This window comes from Rattus norvegicus, chromosome 3 (assembly GCF_021556685.1).
Source record: "Rattus norvegicus strain SHRSP/BbbUtx chromosome 3, alternate assembly SHRSP_T2T, whole genome shotgun sequence".
Lineage (NCBI taxonomy): Eukaryota > Metazoa > Chordata > Mammalia > Rodentia > Muridae > Rattus > Rattus norvegicus.
In genome coordinates, this window is record NC_141536.1 from 42,666,233 (window position 1) to 42,682,543 (window position 16,311).

At 42.6% G+C, this 16,311-nt stretch overlaps 1 protein-coding gene across 12 annotated transcripts in view; it reads right to left on the reverse strand.

The window, feature by feature from the left end:
* Ccdc148 (coiled-coil domain containing 148) overlaps nucleotides 1-16,311 on the reverse strand; it is a 279,259-nt gene that overhangs the window by 138,455 nt on the left and 124,493 nt on the right. For 9 of the 12 annotated variants that reach the window (XR_015682840.1, XR_015682841.1, NM_001107732.2 and 6 more), the window contains 2 exon segments: nucleotides 15,378-15,516; nucleotides 12,928-13,134 (listed from right to left, as the gene is read on the reverse strand). The exons of the other annotated variants lie outside the window; for them this stretch is intronic. Coding sequence is in view for 7 of the 9 variants with exons in the window: in NM_001107732.2 (NP_001101202.1) it covers nucleotides 12,928-13,134; nucleotides 15,378-15,516 (346 nt within the window). In the remaining 2 variants the exon portion in view is untranslated. 12 annotated transcript variants of the gene reach the window in all.

Consider the following 16,311-nt stretch of genomic DNA (forward strand, 5'->3'; position numbering starts at 1 on the left):
CAGCAGACTTAGTCACTGAATGAACGAATCTACCCATCATCCCTCCTCCTTCATCCATGCAGTAAGGACAGCAGAAACATGGCACCTCCAGCTCTTTCTCCTTCCTCTCATGGTCCTGCAAATTTAATCTCCTAAATACCCTCTGCTCTTTCCTCTCTGTTATCATCACTATAGTTCAGGTGACCGCCATCCCTCGCCTAGACTTACAGCATGGGTGCTTGGCACCCCTTACACCTTTTCTCATAAAATGTATCTTTATTCTCACCAACTCCAGTTATCAATTACTTTAAAGGATGTCCCTCCGCTACCAAAACCCTATAATGGCTACCCAAACATACACTAGGATGCTATCACTCTAACATTGCTCACAAGGCCCTGCATGACTTAGCATGTCTTTAGCTTGTCTCTTCTTACTCTTCGGCCTATAAATTAAAAAGAAACATCGAACTACTTTTATACCCTGATATTTTGTTTATAAGAGATTGACTATTAGTTCCCAGTGCCTACTAGAACGTCGTCCATGCTCACTTCACATATCGGACACCATTCTCTGGGCTTGTTGTTTAATTGGTTGTTTCCTCTGTGTTGGCCATGACACCCCATGCCTCCTACAGACTCCTCTGCTTCTCCTAGAATTTTTATCAGCTCTCTCCCACAGGATTTGCCACACTCCGAGCTGACTGTATCAGTGTCCCTTGTCTCTTCTACAGGAAGCTGAGATTCCTAAGGATGATTCATCTCTTAATGCCTTGTACCTATGCCTAACACAAAAGGGACGGGTGTGTACAAAAGCCTGTTGTTGAATGAGAAAATTAATGACTTTCATTGTTATTGTCAAAGAAACATAATTTGGTAAAGGAAATCAGAAAATATATTAGTAATAAGCAACTTAGCTGCTTTCAAATTCTCTGGCATTCAATTTGTGTACCTTTTACAAATCCCATTCTTGTGAAAGTAAAGAACTAGGCAAAGAGCCCAGAAGAATCATTTTAACTGTCTCACGCGGTTCTTTCGTGCTCAGAAACTTGATTCTCTTTATTACAAATGGCTCAGGCACTGGCGGATCATTTTCTCGGGGTTTTGTCACCATTGTTGTTTAACTTTACTCCTTTCCTAGTCTGCCTTTCTCATTACCAGGAGGAGACTTTGTATTAGGACACGGTAGCCAAATGGTTATAATGAGACGATACAGGCAAGACTCAAATGGCTGTTTTAGATGGTTTCAAAATGAGGGTTTCCTCATGTAGACCATATGGAAAATGCTCTAAGAATTTTGGCCAGAATGAGCCTGATAGCCAATACCACTGCTGGATGCTCTACTACGTGGAATGTACTTGAACATCATTGAGATAGAAACAAAGATTTTCACTAATAAGTGATGGATTTGTTTTCTTTTCTTATTTCACAGAAAGATCTATGAAAATAAATGATATATTAAAAGATAATCCTTGCATATTTGTAAACCATTAATACTACCTCAAGATGCTTTTGTTAAAAGCTTTCTCATGCTCTCTAGGGTAAAAGCACAGAGTGAGGACTTGAATCTTTCCACAAAATTAAACCCTCACTTGGTGCCTAGTGATTCCCCAGTATGAGGATGCCAGAGTAAAAGGGTATTACACATACACATACACACACACACACACACACACACACACACACACACACACACACACACAGTGGGGACTGTCTTGGGCACAACTGCTCAGCTAAGTTAATGTCATCAACAGATTTTACAGTGGAAGTCGCTTAATCATGAACATCAAAGATGAAAGTGGTGTGAAACACAAGTAAATTATCAGAGAACACACATGGGTATCACAAAATTCCTCCCACAGTACAGGTTACGGTGGTGTTTGCTAAGAACGGTATGGATTAGGACGGGTGTCAATCATGAGCAGTCAAAAGATGAATTAAAAATATGTCCTGCCCTTCATATGTTTAAGGAGAAACCAGCAATGAACACAAATGCCACACAGCATGATAACCTGAGTTTAGAAGGCCAGGACCTATGTAAATTCTGGGGGGGCATCATAGCCTGCTTGTAATTCCAGCTTTCAGAAAACATGGAGGAGATCCCTAGAGCCAGACTAGTCATATGGGTGAGCTTTAGGCTCAAGTGAGATCCTGTGTCATTAAATATTATGGAAAGCAATTAAGAAAGCCCCCCTCTAGAATCAACGTCATACTTCTACATGCCTGCAAGCATATGTGCATACACACTTGTGTACCTACATACATATGAACATGCATTCACCTTGCACAAGCAGAACACATGCATACATATTAAAATGAATTATTTCTTATCATTAGTATTTGAGAATTCTTTATAAATAATGAATCTGAGTCTTTTTTTAGACATTAAGTATACAAATATATTCTTTTGTTGATTAGCCTGACGTTTTAGTCTCTTGTTTGTGTCTTTTGATAATTTTGAGGGTATCTAATTAATCGCGCTTTTTTCTTTTAGATAATACATTTGGTGTCATGTCTAAGATATCTTTTTCCATCTCAAGACTGTAAGAAATTCCTCCCATGTTGTCTATACATGTAGGTCTATGATACTTGAGCCATGTTTTATAAGGGTATGTGGTATGAGCTGAGGGTCATTTGTGTGTAACACGGAGAGTCAATGGTTTACAACAATTGTTCACTTGGGATTGATTAACTTTGTGTCTTTGCTGGAATTCAACAAATCTACAATGTCTAGCTTTGTTTCTGGATAACCTGTTCTGTTCCATCAGACACACTTAGGATTCTCTTTAAATAGCCATGGTTTTGTTTTTCCACAAGTATTTTAAAAACCCTGATTTTTCCAACTCCAAGTTGTGACTTCCCTCCCTCATTAATTATCCAGAACTTGGTATTACGGCTGACTTATCTTCTTACTGTGCACAGTCACAATAAGATACAAACATCTATATTCTAGACCAAGCATCTTCATTTGCAAAACATCTTGTGAGATATTGTTATGACTTGCTACTGGGATATAAGACTCTCATCATAAAGAGCATAAAAATGTACAGCCTCCTTTAAACTTTATAAACTAGACCCAATGCAGGCAAATCAGCTTTAAAAAACCAAGGCATTTTAAGAGTTGGACTACTTGGAATATTTTACTTGAAAATAGTCTGTAGATTCATCAAGTATCCAAACCCAGTGGAATTTTAATTAGCTACCTGCCAAGAGCCACAGAGAGTACAAAACAGCTGCCTATAGGAAATGCTGTCTGCTGCTGCCACCAAAAAAAGACTTTCTGGCATTGATCCTAGGGCTCCTAGGACCTCCCTTCCCTCTCTCAATGCATATTCCCCACCGGGAACTCCCTTATGAATGCCTCCCCACTTTAGAGCCTACAAGGAAGAGCATCATGCTAATACTGATTATGCTGATGGGACATGGCCCAATTAATCATGCCAATGCATTAATAAGTAAATGTCTTAAGTTGAAAAAAAACTGTTGCATCTTTAATTCATATGGTACACTAGACATCTAAAACCTCCAATCATTGTCTTTTTTTTTTTAATCCTGATCTGACCAAGGAAGTGTTTTGCATATGGGCCACTAAGATCTGAGATGCAACTTCTACATCTTCTATTACACAGCAAGTATTCCTTGAGATGAGGCAAGAAATTAACAGAAAAGTAAACGACATGTATGGACACTAGGGTTCCTATGTGGTGAACGCGTCCTTTACCCTGTTTGTAGTCACTTAGGCATGTGGCCGGTAGCTAAGCCTTGGGGACCACCTCTGTCTCAACGGCAATCTGAAGTAGGGTCTTTTGTGTCTGAAGGATCAGTTCCTGCTTATACTGTGTTATGATTTGAATAAGAATGTCTCTGTAAGTTCATGCGTTTGAATGGCTTGGTTTCCAACCAGTGATCCGTCACAGATGAAGGTGGCTTGGAAAGCGGAAGCTTAGCCCTACTTCTGGCTGAAGGTCTCTGCTTCTTGATCTCCCAGTTGGGCTGCGCTAGAACTTCAACTCCAAACCTGTACAGCACTGTGTTCTCTGACCTCTGGGATTCCCATTTAGCTCCTAGCATCTTCTCTTGGTTGGTTTTTTAATATTTCCCCTGCACGTTCAGAGATTTGTAAGGTGGAAAAAGTCGTAAGGATTGTCTCTATACATGTTTTAGAGGTTCTTTACCTCTAAAATCCCCTTTTAACCTCTAAAATTCTACCTGCTTTAAACCCAGTTCTCTCTGTAGCCAGAGTCTCCTATCAATACTGTTCTCTGCTTGTGTTATACACCTCTCCATATTTCCATATTTAAAATAGTCTCATGATGAAATTCAGGGTGAATATGGGCTCACGTTCAAAGCTCTTATTTCATGGATCTTACCTGTACATGGTTGCCAAATACATATAAACCCTTTTATCTATTTATTTTATTTATATGAGCACACTGTAACTGTCTTCTGACACACCAGAAGAGGGCATCGGATCCCATTACAGATGGTTGTGAGCCATCATGTGGTTGCTGGGAATTGAACCCAGGACCTCTGGAAGAGTAGTCAGTGCTCTTAACTGCCAGGCCATCTCTTCAGCCCCGTGTATAAACCTCTTTAAATTTTACTTTATGGTTTGAGTCAGACTCAGTCTGATAGCAGTTATTCATCACCTCTCCAATTACACTCAAAAAACTCTCCATCTGGATTTGAGTATCTCTCGTCTCATTGGCGGACGCCAATGCCAAGGTTATTCTCCAACAGCAACAGGAGACCGAAACAAGAGGAGGTGACAGAGAGAACTGATGGTGTGAGGGGCTCCCATCATGGCGAGTGAGCTCAGATGATGTTTATTCAAAACACTGTTGTCTAACTCACATTATCTCATTTCCACCACTACTAGGGGTTCATGACCAGGTCATTCAGTCAACTGGAAATGAAAAACAGGGGCACAGAAATGTGACAGGAAGAAGAAAACCAAGAGCCGGGTGATTCAGTTCACAGTGGACGTACACCCCAGTTTTATAGGTAACCAAGGTTTATTTTTACAACTGCATCTAACATCTTAGCATATTCAGTGTTGGTAATTAAGTCTTATACTTCGCCTTCTAATGACTTCGCACGTAATATACTTGCTTCTACAGCAAGCTTCCTCATAAATAAAGTAAAAAAGAAGGTAATAGAAACATCGCTGTGTCAGGATGCAGTGAGAAGGGGGAGAAATGCCTGCAACTTATGTACTTTGCTTCCACAGAATTTACTGAGGACCTGTCATAGTCCAAACACTGGAAAATGTATTGGGGAAGAGGAGGAGTTTATAAAGTACCAAAATGAAAAAATTGGGGTGTCACCTGCAGCTGTGCTGCCGACATGGTTTTTTTTTTAATGTGCTATATAATCATACTTAGTGGCAGGCCAGAGTTAGGTACCAGGGACCAGAGAGAACAAAGAATATATTAAATCTAATTATAGACTCAATGAAGTCTTTCTGCAATAGACATCTGAGCCAAGTCTTGAAAGGTGGTCAAGATATAATCGGGCAAAGAGAAACCAGAGAAACATGCCAGCAGAGCCAACAGCAACAGAGAAAAGTGTGGGGCCAGGAGAGTGTACAGTATACAGTGCCATAGCAGGAGAAAAGGAAGAGTGAGTTCCAGTGCCTTGGTCTTCCTCGCTTGCAAAGTCGTAGAGTGGAGCGTGTTGAGAAAGAAAGCTAAAAAAAGTCATATCCAATTTATTGAGAACCTGAAAACCAAGAAGTTTGCCCATTATTGTAAAACAAGGCATGCTTCTGATGAGTTAGCAAAACAAGTCTTTTTTGTAAAAAACTTATTTTCTTTCCCCCTCCCTCCCCCCTTCTTCTACTACCTTGCTTGTTGTTGAGAACAAGTCTTGCTATATATCCCAGGGCCAGAGTGATCTAGTACTCAAATCCCTTCTGCCACACCCTGTGAGCGCTGGAGTGTGTAGGTCCACAATATCACTCCAGGCTCTGAACTGTATTTAAGGCAGAGAATTCTGCCTCTGGTTTAAGGGAAAGACTTGGAGAGGGCAGAATGTAAGGCACAGAAGTAGAGTACATAGTTTAAGAAGTAAGGCAGGGATCAAGGGCAGAAAAGGAAGGGCGTAGGGCTAAAACAGACAGTTCTCCAATGTTATCAAATGAATGTAACAGTGAGGGAGAATAAGAAACAAAGTTTCAAGAAAAAAGTACCATTTACAATAGGAAACCTCAATATTTCCTTTTTTGATGCCAGTTTTGAGACATCTGGAGACTTCTAAAATTAATATAGTCAGTGTATTGCTAGACAAAGTCAGGAGAGAGTTATTTGGGGCTTGGGAACGTATCTGAGAGAAGAAGTACAGTCATGAGGGTTCTCAGTGGGCAATGGAATAAAACAAGAACAAGGAGACAGGGAAGGAATCCAGAGGTTGCCAGTGTTTTAGAGTTGTGTGGACACCTAGACACTTGACATGATAGCGAGAAACCCTTAATAGAACTCGAAAAAGTCAAGAGTGAGGAAGGTGGGTGGTTATCAGAGTATGTGGAGAAGATGAAAACCTCTGGAGAATTAGGCCACTCATAACCATGAACAGAAAACTAGAGGGGTCCGAGAACCAGGTTGAATGGAGTAGGAAGGCTGATGTCACATGAAAGTGAGCGATGGACCACCCCCACCCCACCGCGTCCCCGGTGCAGAAGGCAACTTTGAGCCAAGAGGTTTCCTTGGAGAGGAGACGGTCTATAAGTAAAGGAAAATACTAAAAAGATCAAGAAACACAGAAAGTAGAGCCAGCAGGCTCCAGTGTCACGTGGGAAAGTAGCAGACTTTAGGGAGGACTGGACCGGAACACCCCGAGGGTACTACTCGCTGCCTCCACAGGAAGCCTGGGCAGGAAGGTTATCACCACCAAGAACAAAAAGATGTGCAGGGTCGGGGGATGGAATAGGGGTGATTTTGTTCCCCAGTGGCATGATTTTCTTGATAACTAGATGTCTGTCACTGAGCCTGGGCACCTGGGTGCATGGTGTTGGGCAAGTGGAAGTGCCCAACCTAAATAGCCACAGAAGGAACACGCAGGGGAGGGCAAGCCTCCCAGTTGGCACGGGAGTCCAGAGGGCGCTTCCTTTTCCACAGCAGTATACAATCACTCAGCATGGAAGCAAGGAAAAGTCACTAATGAGACGTCTCTGGGAAGCCTCTGCGGTTGAGCCCTGAAGACAGGATATCGCCTGTAGAGCTAACAGGATGGTCTGAGCTGAACACGGACAAGGACTGCAGGTTTCCTGGGAGCAGGAGTTATGAGCACCTGCTTCTCCCCATCTCATCTTGAGAGTGAGATGCCTAACCACCTCCGCGCTTTGCTACAGCAACCATTACTGTCAGAACACCAAAAGGACAAAGGACAGGCAGGCATCCGGCATTCCAAAGCTACTTTTATGTTTTTCTTAAGACGTAAATCATCCAACTGACTCCTCCAAAGGCTTTTAAATTCTAAGTCTGAGAACAAAATTATGGTTAAATGTTTAATTGATGTTTATTATAGCTGGTGTATTAGTTTTTGAAAGGTCAAATTTATGCCACAATGAAGTAATATTTTCCCACATTCCGTGGCTCTAATACATAGCACACCTGGGGCCAACAGTATAATAATTACCTTCTATTATTCTAGAGTTCTTGCATGCAAGCCTGTGTGGGGCCAAGATAGATAGACAGTGTTGAATTTCAAGCTAGCATGAACCTTAGGCCGTCACTTCATCTCCCAGATCTGTAAAAGGACGGCGAAGGGATAAATCTCCTGATTTCGTCCATGTCAAAACTTGTAAGGATAATTGAACATTTTAGATTACTGCACAATTTACAGATTTATCTCTTTCCTCTTGTAATATATTTCATCCCAGCTATTTACCGAGTCTTAGTCTCTCATTAGGAATGCAAATTCCGAAGCTAGCGCTGTATCTGCAGGACAATAAAAATCTACTTCGGCATGTGTCTGTATCTTCTCTGTTTTTTCTTCTCACTTACAAGGGTACGTTCACACACCCATGTCTGTTTTCTGTTGTTGTAACAGCTGAAGTGAAAGAACTTGCACACGATTTTGTTGGTTTCACAATTCTGATAGCTAGAGGGTTCAAATAGCGTACACTGGTATCCTAGTGACGACATCTGGCCGAAGCACTTCATGATGGAGAAGCAGAAAGACGGCTGACCGCATGCAGGAGGGCACACGCCTTGCTTTAGAACAGCACATGCTCGCATGAGCAAATGAACTCTGTGGGAATAGCATCAATCCCTTCCCAGGCACAGTTCCCATGACCTCACTACCTTCCTCTGGGCCCAACCCCAAAAGGGTCTGGAAAATCCAATCACTCAAACCAAATCTAAAACACAGTGCCTTTGTGCTCACAACTCCTCTGGGAGACTCTGCCTGTGCTGTCCCCTGATCCCACTTATCTAGGTACCACAGTGCCACGTGCACGTGTCAGCTGAAGTTTGGGACAGAGCAGACTATCAGAAAGACCCTGTGGAGAGCAGGGGGCACTTAACAGATTGCCGACATTGCTGGACACTGTGATTTGTGGGATACAATCAAGCAGCATCTGATGACTTACAGACCCCATTCTATGACTTGCAGAGTCCCCATTTTTTCCTGTCACCAGACCCAAGTTGAGCAGAATGGGGTCTGTAAGTCATAAAGCACACTCTCTGTGCCCAGGGTCCAGATCCAGTCAGATCAGGGTCCTCTATGATCATAAAATGACTTCTCTTTCTATTTCTTGCAACCTTGTATATCCAGGATTCACAGACAGGCAAAGAAAGAGGAAAGGCAAGGCTTATCACAGTGCCCAGCGTGTCCGCAGTCTCCCGGGGGTGTCCTGCTCTCCGTAGGGTCTGACAGTCTGCTCAGTCCCAAACCCCAGCTGACATGTACAGGTGACACTCTGGTGCCTGGCTGATTGGGATTAGGAGACAGCACAGGCATAGTTTCCCAGAGGAGATGGAACCCCAAAAGGGTACCATGTCCTGGATTTGGTTTGAGAGAGAACAACAGTGTCATCTGGGCTCACTGACATAACTAAACCTGCTGGTGGCTAGTGGCAACTCGTACTGCCCCGGCAGCTCTGTCACCTAGATTTCAAGAACCATTAAAGGCATCAGGCAGTTGTTCAGGGAGAAATATCCTCAGAACCACCAGAGAGGTCTGTGGATGAATGAGGGAGACAGAATGCCTCTTCCCTACAGGCATTTGTGTCCACCGTCTAATGACAACCTAGGGAGAGGAGTGAGAAGTAAAAGATTCTCCCAGAGGCAGGGAGTCGCAGAATAGCCTAAAGCTTCCTGCTATATGATCAACAAAGTAATAGCAGTTACGAAAGGACTCATACAACTGATCAGAGTCATCGGCAACACGGATAAAAGGGACTGAACTGCTGAGACAGAACACCATTAAAAGTCTTGCTCATCCAATGAGGCAACTAGAGAGGATAAAGGGGACACAAATTGGAAAGGAAGAAGTCAGAGTATTGCTATTTGCAGATGATAGAATAGTATACTTAATTGACACCAAAAATTCTACCAGGGAACTCCTACAGCTGATAAGCACCTTCAATGAAATGGCTGGATACAAGATTAACTCAAAAAATGAGTAGCCCTTATATACGCAAATGATGAATGGACTGAAAAAGAAATAAGTAAATCAACCCCCTTCACAAAAGCCTCAAATAATATAAAACATCTTGGGGTAACTTTAACAAAGGAAGTAAAAGATCTGTATGACAAAAACATCGAGTCTTTAAAGAAGATATAAGAAGATAGATCTCCCATGCTCATGGGTCAATAGGATTAACATAGTAAAAATGGCCAAACTACCAAAAGCAATCTACAGATTCAATGCGATCCCCATCAAAATTCCAATACAATTCTTTACAGACCTTGAAAGAATAGTTCTCAACTTCATATGGAAAAACAAAAACCAAGGAAAACTAAAACAATCCTGTACAATGAAAGAACTTCCATAGGTATCGCGATCTCTGATCTCAAGCTGTACTACAGAGCTATAGTAATAAAATCCACATGGTATCAGCATAAAACAGACACGTTGATCAATGCAATTGAATGGAAGACTTAGACATAAATCCACACACCTGAGGACACCTGATGTTAGATAAAGAAGCCAGAGGTATACAATGGGGAAAAAAAAACTTCAACAAATAGTGCAATTCTAACTGGAGGTCAATATGTAAAAGAATGCAAATAGATCCATATCTATCACAAAGCTCAAGTCCAGCTGGATCAAAGACCTCAACATAAAACCAGATATATTGAACGTGAAAATGTTGAAACCCATTGGCATAGGAGACCACTTCCTGAATACAACACCAATAACGCGAGCACTAAGATCAACAGTCAATAAATGGAACATCATAAGACTGAAATAGGACAAAACAGCAGCCTAAAGAATGGGAAAAGATTAAGAATTTCATGAATCCCACATCTGACAGAGGACTAATATCCAAAATATATAAGGAACTCAAGAAACTAGACACAGACAAACTAAATGATCCAATTTAAAAATGGGGTAGAAATCTAAACAGAATTCTCAACAGAGGAATCTCAAATGACAGAGAAACACTTGAAGCACAGTTGGGGGAGTTGGGGAGCAGGGTGCTGTCCCTGACTCTTTGGCCTACTTATGGGACTCTTTTCCTCTTATTGAATTGCCTTGTCCAGCCTTGATGTGTTGGTGTGTGCCTGTCCTTGTTGTAGAACGTTATGTTGTATTTGTTTGCTGTTCCTGGGAGGCCTGCCCTTCTCTGACAGGAAGTAGAAGGGGTGGATCTTGGGGAGAGGGGAGGTGAGTGGAGGTGGGGGGACGGAGGCTGGGGAAAGAGCAGAGAGAGAAACTGAGGTCAGGATGTGATATATGAATTTTTTTAAAAGCCTTTCTTAACCAAGGATATTGCTGAAAGAGTAAAGAGAAAATAGAGAGAGAACTTGTAAAGAGAACACGTTAAAAAAAATACTATGAGAAACAGAAAAGCAGGGAAGTCATGAGAGGATTGGGCAAACCTTGGGTGGAAGGCTCACCAGCTAGATATGGAGTAAAGCTTCTTGGCCGTTATTTTAAATGCACCTGAAAACCACGAGTCCCCGTTTCTTAGTCTCCAGGCTAGAGAAGACACTGGCTGAGGCGAGCGTAGTGAGAACATGGTATGAAGGATGTGGGCTGAAACTCTGGAGAGCCACTTGGGGAAACCATCTGAGCATTATTTATTCAAGCTACGTCCACGCAAACCTTATGATCCACCCACTCTGCTCCTAAGGATCCAATAGGAATCAGCACATCTGTTCAGGAAGGCATGTCCGATTATGTTAGCAAGAATCAGGAAACCATGTAAACCAATTGTGCTGTTATAAAATGAGATGCTATACAACTAAAAAGAATGAGTTATTTCCACATGATACAGATCTGATGATCATAAGAAGGGTAAAGGCTGAAATAGTCGACATAGACATGTGTGTGGTAGACAGAACACACCCATGATGGTGTCAGGAGGGTGTTTAGTGTGAGGGGGCAGTCTTTACTAAAAGAGTCATGAGCCAGTCTCTGAGCCACAGAAATGTGTTTTGTACGTGGTGTGTCTTAGCTCGGTGTTTACGTGGGGTCTAACAAGTGGATTTCATTCTATAGCTCACTTAAGTGCCTGGCAGCACACACACACAGTGCAACACACCACTCACAGCACAGTTCAATGGCTAATGGCAATGCTCGAGAAGTGGGCAGAGGCAGTCTGGGAGTGCACGGACTGCCCCTGCCCCTGCTGCTGTGTCCCCTATCAGCCTCCAAGGACGAGAAACACTTACTGGCTCTACAGCCTGGGCTAGATCAGCCTAGAGGCAACTTGTACTTTTTTATGTCCCAAACGTATGCAGTGCAAAAAGAAGATCTTCCCGCTGCTTAAAAACACCGATCAAGCAACTTTCCTCCAATGTTTTCAAATGGGCATTTGTTTTTACATATATTACTCACTATACCAAGTCTGCCAGTTTGTTTGTTTTTTTTTTTTTCCTACAAAGAGAACATAGTTGTAACCTCGTGATCCTCCTAGATGACTTAGCGGGACACCAAGATGACAGCATCACGTTGTACCTGATCACAATTCCTTTGCTGGCTCTGTGACTGCAGAGGAATGCGGTTACTCGAGCACAGCTGCAGCCCACACCTGTGGTTCTAGCATGGGGACAGCGCCTCTGTGTCTGCCCGTGTGCAGGAGACACCCACACTCCAGCCTTCCAACCATGGCTCTTCAAACATACTGAAGCCCCCTCGGTGGGTCAGAGGAGGGGCAGAGCCCTATCGACACCCCACACCTTGCTCAGGGCCACACACAGCCATCATGCTTGCTCCGGCATGCTCCGTATGAGCCTTTCCTTCTAGGCCTCTTCAGCTCTTCCGATGTGAATGGAGCCCGGCTTAGCATCAGACAGTTCCACCTAGCCAGGCCTGATGTGTGGCACCTACAGCAGGCAGGTCCTAGATGTCACCATCAAAATTTCAGTACCAATCTCCTATTATGGCAACCTTAGATTGAGCTTCACAAAATCTCTGATTATGGGCCATGTTTTACCTAAATGAATTGCAGCATCTACGGCTCAAAACAACAGTTTTTGTCAAGATGGGCTTTCCAGAAAAACTGATCTTTCAGGAGAATTTGAAAAGAAGAAGACTCTTTGTGTTTGTGGTTTTGGTTTTTGTTTTTTTTTTTTTTTGTTTTTTGTTTTTTTTTTTTTTTGTTTTTTGGTTTTTTTTTTTTTTGAGACAGGGTTTCTTTGTAGCTCTGGCTATTCTGGAACTCATTCTGTAGACCAGGCTGGCCCCAAACTCAGAAATCTGCCTCCCTCTGTCTCTGGTGTGCAGCACCACAGCCTGGAATGTCCACCCTGTATCACGGCGCCCACTGTAGCGCCTTACCTTGGCTTTCAGGTCAGCACACAGTTCCTGTTGCCGTTTCCTGTCCTTGGCCAACATGCTCTCCATTTCGTGGGCTTCACAGGCCTCGAGCAGAGTCAGCGTGGCCTTCTGTATAAAGTCTTCCCTGCTCCTATTCCAGTTGTCTATCAGAATTCTTCTCTGCTCTCTAGTAAAATGATACTGGTCACAGTATCTCTCGTGTTCTACCTACAAAGGTGACAGGAGGCCTTTATGAATGCTTCTCATTCTGAAACGGGCCTGTGATTTGTGTCATTGCTGTGAGATGGATAAGATTCATTATAATCAATGATTCTGAACAACTAGGAACAAACATCCTCCCCATAACCAGGAACGAGAGACAAGCTCCGTTTTATTCAGAGACTGTGCCTAACTGGCAACTAATGAGGTCACCTAATTGTCTAAGTCCTCTGTTCCCTCAGGTAGGCTGGCAGCAGTCCAGGTGGCCCCTGCAATGGATCTTAATTCTAAATGGCAATGCTTAAACAAAAACCAATCTGTCCCCATATGTAATTTTACATATTCCTCTTTTAGGTCAATTTTGGCATTTTACATGATTACATTGTTTCAGTCAAATAACAGACTTTGCTAAATGTATCTATTCATTTTAAATTTATGGGCTTATTTGTGTTGCTTGCATGCATGCTTATGTGAGGGTGTTAGATCCCCTGGAACTGGAGTTACAGATAGTTGTTAACTGTCGTATCAATGCTGGGAACTGAACCTGGGTCCTTTGGAAAAACAGCCATTTCTCTTAACCACTGAGCCATCTCTCCAGCCCCACAAAAATAATCTTCAAAGGCCACAATAATCTTGGAAAGGCACAGTTTTACCTGTAATCACTAAAGTGCTCAGCTACTGGGATGCTTAAAAGTAATCTAGTGATAATGCCCTCTGGCCTCCTCTCCTGCCCTCCCTCTTGCTCCCCCATGAGGGACATGGGTTCTCACACTGGCAGCAGGTACTTCTTCCTAAGGTGAGTAGTAACCTTGGGAAGTACAGAGTCCCAGGGAAGCGGGGGGGGGGGGAGCACAGGGGCTGAGAGAGGCTGGTCTGTCTAAAATCCCTGAAATGAGAGTCAATGCTAGAAGTCTTTACTAGTATAGCTCACACCTCTGAATCTGACAAATTTTCTGATCCCTGAGTTGCCAGGCATTAGAAAATAAGCAAGAGAAGGTAATGCCAACATTAAAAACAATGCTTTAGGTGGAATTAATTAGGATCATGATAAAGTAGGCCACGGTCTCACTTTAACCAGAGAGAAAACACATTCTGTGAACTCCTTAGCTTTGTTCTAGAAAGCTAAAAATATACTTAACATTTGTCAAACATCAAGGAGAGGAAGCATGCACCATGCAAGAAATACATAGCAATCAATCTGGTGTAGAAAGTAAATGTAAAAATCTTTATCACATCAATAGTAATAAAATATAAAAGTCTACAGAGATACACTTGACGGCTAGCTGCTGAGGCAAACAGACCTAATAGGGAATAAAAAGAAACCTCTAATTTGATCAATTATGAATTTTTAAAGCCCTATAACAAGTCACTTAAAGGCCAGAATTAAATACTTACTACATGGTGTGGAAAGCGGACTGGGGCAGGCTAAGAAGGATGGGAGAGGATGACCACCATACTGTGTGGTCTTTACTTCGGTTTCTTCACCAGACATCAACGATAGCAATGGTATTTCACCCACTGTCATACGTACTAAAGGACCTTCACGGGGCCCATGCAGAGGCACAGCACTCGATATTTCATAGCACAGCTCATCTGAAAGTTCAATCTGCACATGTTTGTTGCATGTGTGTGATAAGGTGAGTTACCACTGAGGTCATTGGTAACATGATAACTTCTGGATTCTTGCTATTCTAGTCTTGCCTACTATAGAACGAAATAATAATTTCCCAATTTTCTCTAAGGTAACTTTCAGTCTACTTAGTCCTTGAAGTGAGGTTTGTGTTTGGAACCATGTGGGAATCGGGCAGAGCTGTGCTGCAGGCCCGTGACATTGCCCAGGGAAAATGCTGAGTTTTCCAGGTCTAGGACTGAAGTGAAACAGGCTCCTGTGGGTAGAAGGCAGGCATTCAAGTTTCAGGCAAGAGCCAGATACAGTAGAGCCACCATAGAGGACAGGTAAAAGATGGTGTGACCTCCAGGGGTAAAATGGCTGTTCTGTATCTGGGAAAGCATGGTGAAGGTCTCCAGGCAGGTGGGAACAGACTGGCCCAGGACTTCCTTCAGACTTAATGGGCTTCAAAACAATGACCTACATGGCTTTGCAGCCTGTGACTGTGTCTTCTATCGTGGAGGAATAAAGAATTTTCAGAGCACTATTTAACAGACATATATTTGTCTTACTAATTAGGGACCTCTAAACACAGCAATCCACACTCATATAGACATGCATGTTCATCATTGGGATCACTCACCAAATGATGCCTGGACTTGTGAGGAAAATATCTTTGCAACATGTCCAAGTACAGAGCCCTTCTGCCAAGGAGATTTCCGGGATACTGGTCTAAGACAGCCTGGTAAATCCACTGCTCTTCCTCACTTAGTTGGAAGTTACTAGAAGCAATAAAAATGTCACACACATAGGTGAACAATCACGGGACTTAAGGGACTTCAAACTGCTCAAGCTGTCAACCAGTGACTATCATGGTAGAAAATGAGGCTTTTGAAGAAAAGACCTCACTGTGCCCTTCAACCTGGTCTCAAGACACCCTCTAGCTTCATCCTGGGGACAGAGACCATGGGGATCAACCAACGTGCTCAGCTGAGGCACATTTTCCCTTAATGTTAGCCACCTGTCAGCCACCAAGTGCTCGTTCCATAGTCCTGAGCCCACGTCCAGTGGGTTCTTTCAGTCCTTGCTTTGATCTTGCCAGAGTTCCAGGAATAATTCAAAGATGTTGGTGAGACACGATATTCTTTTAATATTTATTCTATCTTGCCTATAGCAAGATTTTAAAAGCCATCATCAGTGAATGGAGTAGATAAACACTGGGACATACTTATTAGGGATAAAGATTAAAAAGATGATATTTTTCTTATTCAACAATGCTCCCATTTCTATCCTGGAAACAAACACAAATGTAGATGAATGAACATTTTATACAAAGGAAAATAAAGACAGATTGAGAGGGGCATTTATTTGTGCTTTGAGCTCCAAGGCAGGTCAAATAACCCTTTACTTTATTCTCTTTTACCTCATGCCTTGTGGATAAGATTACAGATTGGATTGGTAGTGTGAAAACCAACTATGACGCTACATTTCTAACAACCAAATAACTAATTTGGGTTTTTATTTTGCGCATGTGTGCCTGCGTGCGTGCGTGTGTGCGTGTGTGTGTGTGTGTGTGT